The sequence below is a fragment of the Populus nigra genome, chromosome 2 (assembly GCF_951802175.1).
Source record: "Populus nigra chromosome 2, ddPopNigr1.1, whole genome shotgun sequence".
Classification (NCBI taxonomy): Eukaryota; Viridiplantae; Streptophyta; class Magnoliopsida; order Malpighiales; family Salicaceae; genus Populus; species Populus nigra.
In genome coordinates this window covers 43807926-43813742 of record NC_084853.1, presented here as the reverse complement: position 1 = coordinate 43813742, position 5817 = coordinate 43807926, and the positions used below count along the sequence as shown (strand labels likewise).

The 5817-nt window shown below is 35.2% G+C and overlaps 1 protein-coding gene across 7 annotated transcripts; it reads left to right on the top strand.

Moving 5' to 3' along the window:
• The first annotated feature begins 286 nt into the window (after window positions 1-286).
• LOC133681775 (tRNA-specific adenosine deaminase TAD1) lies at window positions 287-4349 on the top strand. Of its 7 annotated transcripts, none has more exons than XM_062104907.1 (11): window positions 287-619; window positions 695-815; window positions 947-1137; window positions 1261-1392; window positions 1953-2081; window positions 2519-2688; window positions 2768-2844; window positions 2934-3053; window positions 3145-3232; window positions 3671-3785; window positions 3962-4349. In XM_062104907.1, exons 1-10 carry the CDS (start codon window positions 454-456, stop codon window positions 3782-3784), a joined length of 1308 nt encoding a protein of 435 aa, XP_061960891.1. In that variant the 5' UTR covers window positions 287-453; the 3' UTR covers window position 3785; window positions 3962-4349. The 7 variants fall into 7 exon arrangements, 3 of the variants coding, with proteins under 3 accessions (XP_061960891.1, XP_061960892.1, XP_061960893.1); XM_062104908.1 differs by having other exon boundaries at window positions 3671-3806; XR_009836557.1 differs by having other exon boundaries at window positions 287-568; window positions 3145-3785.
• The last annotated feature ends 1468 nt before the right edge of the window (window positions 4350-5817 follow it).

Genomic DNA, 5817 nt, shown 5'->3' with positions numbered 1-5817 from the left:
CTTGATCCAGGGTTTGAACAATATGGATCTCGGGTTCTATAAACAAGTAACGTTGACAGGTTATTGGGCCTTTCTGTGTTGATTTTCTTGCTCCACGTTTTATTTCTTCAGCCCATAAATATAAAGGTTTTTGTAATATTGTTTTAATAAAAAGAAATAATTTGAAGACAAAATAGCTACCAATTTAATTTATTTTTAAGATATTTTAAATAGTATAATTAAATTTAATTATATGATTTAATATTTTATTTTAAATATAAAAAATTACGCACGGACTCATCCATGATTTTATCAAATCGACGACGTATCAAAATAATAAACCAGCCGCGGTCTGTTCGGCTCCCGGTGAAAAACCCGGGAAAAGATGGTGGAATAATTTCCTGTGCTCCAAATTAGAACTTTCAATCTTCGAAACCCTAAAACAAATTCACAAATTCAACTAAAATTGAAACCATGAACGCTGACATTCCAAATCCAAGTTATTCAACAGAGAAACAATGGGGAGAGAAAGTATCAGAGAAAGTGATGTCAGCATACAAATCTCTCCCTAAAAAAGGAAAGCCTCAAGGTTGCGAAGTCACCGTCTTAGCTTCATTTCTCCTTTCCTCTCCTTCTCAAGGTCACTAAACACTGCGTTTTTGCTATTTCTTATAAACTCAATCTCTCTCTGATTTAGATTTTACTTTTTTCTCAGAATTGGAAGTTGTTGCGTTGGGGACCGGTACGAAATGCATTGGACGCTCACTTCTGAGCAACCGCGGTGATATTGTCAATGATTCACATGCTGAGATTATTGCTAGAAGAGCTTTAATTAGGTTTATTACTATTTTTGGCGAATTAATGCGTTTTTCTGTATGCTGAAATTTTTTTCCCTCCCTCTTTCCTGTAGTAGCATTGATTCCCCAAAGTATTTTTGTTGTTTGATTTTTTTAATTAATTAAATTAGGTTTTTCTATGCGGAGATTCTACACATTATTCGCGGTTCATCTGAGGATGGATGTAATAATGGAAGCAAAGAAGTGAAAATTAATGATGGCAGTAACTGGATTTTTGAACTGGAACAGCGTGGCTGTAGTGAAGAGAAGTTTAAGTTGAGAGAGGGTTGGCAATTGCATCTGTACATTTCACAATTGCCATGTAATTCTCGGCGATGATTGTAAAATTAAATGAATGCTCAGTTTCTACTTTGTTTGGATCTTAAACTAGCTTTGCGTATGCATGCATTTTGTGACTTTGTTTTGTTTTAGTTGTTTCTTGTAGGCGGGGATGCTTCTGTAAGTTCACTGTTGTCTCCTGCGAGAAATGTTTTCACAAGAGAAGGGGATCTGCCACCATCCCTATTTGAGAATGGTTCGACAAGTGACCTTTCGGAGGTTACAAAAGAGAATAATGGTACAGATGGATTCTGTATATTTTTTTGTTTCTTTTTTGGCTTATGGTTATTTCAATTTTCACCTGCTTTTATATTCGATTCTTGCTGAGCTGCTTATTTGAGATTTCTGTAAGTTGCACTAGAGGTGGAAAGCGAATGGTGTTATTACTCCAAGTAGGATAGTCTTGTCATCTTAGATGGCATTTATTGATATTACTCCAAGTAGGGATCTGTGTCATAGTTTCTTTCATAATACTCACATTCATTGGGAAGCATACTATGATCTCAGAGAAGTGCTATTCTCTTTCTGGGGCAAGCAATAACAGAAGCATGTTCATCTCTGTTGCTTCCATGATCTTATGCCTTATCTTTTCAATTTTATTGTTGTTTTCTGTGATGGCTATTTTATCAAAATTTTTAATTCACCTCCTTAGGCTGGTTGAATAGATTTTTCAAAACTCTTCTATTCATCAGTTATCATGTTTCTTTTAAGCTGGCACATTCTTTTCTTTAAAGTTATATCAAGATGAGATTTATTGGTCTTGACGTAAGCATTGTTTGACTCAAAACTATTTATAAGCAGGTAGACTTTCCACTAATGGCTCACAAATCAGTGGCATGGTTCAGAGGAAGCCTGGTCGTGGTGATACAACATTGTCAGTTAGCTGCTCTGACAAAATAGCTCGGTGGAATGTTGTTGGAGTTCAAGGTATGTTATTCCCAAATTCCCAAATTAGCTCTTCCTTTGTTCCAGCCTAAATTAATATGCTAGTTTTCTGAGTTAGTGAACTTAATTAATATGTAACATGTCTTCCATTTTTGTTTTCAATTTATCGCTTTTGTGCTCTTAAGTCTGGCATACCATTATCATAGTGCGCCATTGTCATGTTTCTGAAGTTGACACACTTGCACTGAATTTTGATTTTATGTGAATAACCTATTAATGGTATCATATGCACAAGATGGCTCCTTTTCTGTTTGCACAGACATGCATGTGATATATTTTACGATGCCTTATTTTGACTATCTTCATGAATTTTTGTTTTTTTGAGAAAATTGTCTTCATGACTTACTATATATAAGTAACCAATAGGAATTAATAATTGTTTTAGTTAAGTAACAAAGTTCTTATTCCTCTTATTTCAGGAGCTTTGCTTTCCTACTTTCTTCAACCTGTTTACCTTTCTTCGGTAACCGTTGGGCAATCCTCTAATAGTCCGAAAAACTTTTGTCTTGAAGATCACTTGAAAAGAGCCTTGTATGATCGAATCCTGCCATTGTCGAATGAACTAGTTTCTCCTTTCCATCTAAACAAGGTATTTAATAGCATAGAGCATTCAATATATAGCGGATCATGCTCATGATGATCCATATGGTACATAATGCTACCAGCAGCCACTTTTTTATGCAGCTCCTGAGCCACCCATGGAATTTAAGCATGCTGACACTGCTCTAGTAACTTTGACATGCGGGTAATTTTGAATTGATCCTGTTCCTGTTCTAGGTGCACCAATTATTTATCTCTGTTTGTTTGTCACAATATACTTATGCCTTGACCCAGGTATTCCGTATGTTGGAGCAAGTCTGGCATGCATGAAGTCGTCCTTGGGACCACTGGAAGAAAGCAAGGCACTTCTGCTAAGGGGGCACTTTCTCCAGCAACCATGTCCTCTCTATGCAAGTACACTGAGAATTAGGCTTATTCATGGAAAGGTTTCCTTTGCTGTTATTGTTATCACTGTCAAGTCATAATCTTTCTTCTTTTGTTCTAGAAAGCGGTTATTGGAGGTTTTCTTGACATTAAAGCAGGAGTTCCAGAGCAAATGCCCAGCCAAAGATATTTCTTATCGAGAACTCAAGGTTCTGCATTATTTCCTGAGATTCTTATTCCTGTTGGTTTTCTTTCTAAATAATAGTTTGATGATGTCTTGCTTGAATGGGATAAACTTTTCATTGAAACGCTATAAGCTGTGTTGATAAATTGTAAATGTCCATGTTGTTTGTGGATTTCACATTTTTCACTGGCTCTTGTCTCTTCCATTAGTTTGCAAATTCAGGCAGCATAAACCAATCTTCTCTTATAATAATAAATGTACGTCAACATTATGTGCAGAATTTAAGTTCTTGGTTTATCTGAAGATCAACATTATGGTTCTTGTTGCTAGTACAGTAAGATTGACCTCCAGTATGATCATATGCTAATTCCCAAGCTTCATTTTCGTAGCCATATTAAGTCTGCAATGTATACATGTATGACTATTGAATCTCATCTTACTACTTTAGTAAATTCTCTTGCAGAACAATGCTCAAGCGTACAGTTCAACTTCAAAATCTTTTAAAGAAAGTGCGGCATTTAACAATTGGCCATTGAAACCCTTGGACTCTGAGGCCTTCTCCATTTTGAGGGAGTGAGGTATGTGCCGCTCAACTTCAGGTACTTGTAATTACAACTTGTTACTTGTGCTGACTAACCATCTGGCAGTCGGTTGTCCAGCTCCATCTTATGCATATCTAGATACGATACGATGCAACCAATTTTTGGGATAAAAACTAACAGGCAGTAAATTGTTGTGAACTTGCTCCCTTCAGGCCTCCCAGGAACTTGATATAGTATCAAGTGTTGCTGATGAGGATCTGTGTCTATCATCCACATTTTTGGCAGACCATTCACAAAGGGGGAGCACATCTTTTGCTGGAACCGTGATGGATGCTTTTGCACCATTTGCTGCTTCATGACATTCTCACGGCACATCGTATGAACTCCTGAACTGTTCTAACATCCTCCAGAGCTGCTGTGATGAGAGCTCACAATTTCTTCGTGGCAGAGCCACATAACTAGTGAGTGCTGCAATAACATGTTAAAACACACTGCCATAACATTTTAGGTGAACCTCTCTATAATGCCCACGTACATGTGATTTGACGTTGATTTTGTACTCTTTAAGTATCTGAATTGCGGGCACTTGAAAATTCCAAATATGTTTAGCTGTGGCCTATGCATGGACTCAAAAGAGATCTGACTGAAGAATGATGCACAAGACCTATCATACCTTTAAACCCTTACACCTGGTTTTGAAACAAATTACCCAATTATAATTTTTATGCTTACAATAAAATACTAAAATACATAATTTGAAATACACGTGGAAACTAATTAAATTAACAATCTTAATTACTGTCTTTATTTTAAAAATCAGTTAAAGGAAATGAAGGATTTGGACAAAAACCAAATGTTAGGTGCATAGCCACCACCAGCCAGTCAGTTGGCCTTGGTCGGATGTATGTTACAGTAAAAAAATTGACAAGAAAGTGTTAGGTGCATAGCTACCACTAGCCAGCTCAGCTCAAGAATTGACGAACCAGATCCTGAATCAGTTTTGGTTAGTGGCCAGGATTGTTTGTGCACTGATCAGTCGAAACCCGATCAAACCTGGTTTCCACCGATCAAAAGTGGTAAAAAACCGGCAAACTTGAATCGGTTGAATTAGAACTGATTCAACCTGTCGTGTCACTTGATAAAGCGTTCCTCTTGGGTATTCAATCCCAAGCCCACTTGCTAAAAAGTTCATCTTTCTAGCCAGTCAGTGTGCGTCTCTCTCTCTCTCTACAAACACACACACACACACACACACACACACACACACTCTTCCCATACATGTTGACTTGATAAAAGAGAAGACAAATTGTAAATTCTGTTCCGGTTAACGTTTTTTGATTCAATTGAAATGTGGTATGTTTTGATTTCGAAGTTTACAATTACTTCCTCTGCATGTTGACTTGATAAAAGAGAAGGACAAGGTTATCAATTTCGTTATGGTTAATGCTCTGTTTTTTTTTTTTAATTAAAACTATATGTTCTGATTTCAGAGTATTTTTACAGTAGTTTCAGGGTTATACTCTCTTTATATTTAACAAATATAATTCAATTTAAATTTAAAAATAAATTAACTTTAAATTATACCATTCAAATTTCTAAAACTTCTAAAAATATAGGAGTTAAGTCAATGTGACATGATCAACTTGACAAGTCTAAAAATAACTTGAACATTCAATAAAAATATAATTTTACTAAAAAAATCAAGAAAATATCTTTTATATATATATATATATATATATATATATATATATATATATATATATATATATTAAGACGATATCTTATTAAATTGACCCGAGTCATAAGACCATAAAATAACATAAATCTACTCGGGTTAATCCGTAATATTTATGTTTTAAGTAATAAGATTAAGATAATTTTATAGAAAATAAATCAAAATAAATAAAAACATCTAATTCATATTTAACCAAATAAAGAAGATGTTGAATGGTACAATTGTGATAATTTTTCACTACAATCTGCAAACTGAATGTGTGTGTTTGGTATTCTCGTCCAAGAACTTCAAATTCCAAAGCATCATTGTTGATGATTAATCGTGTTCTTTGCA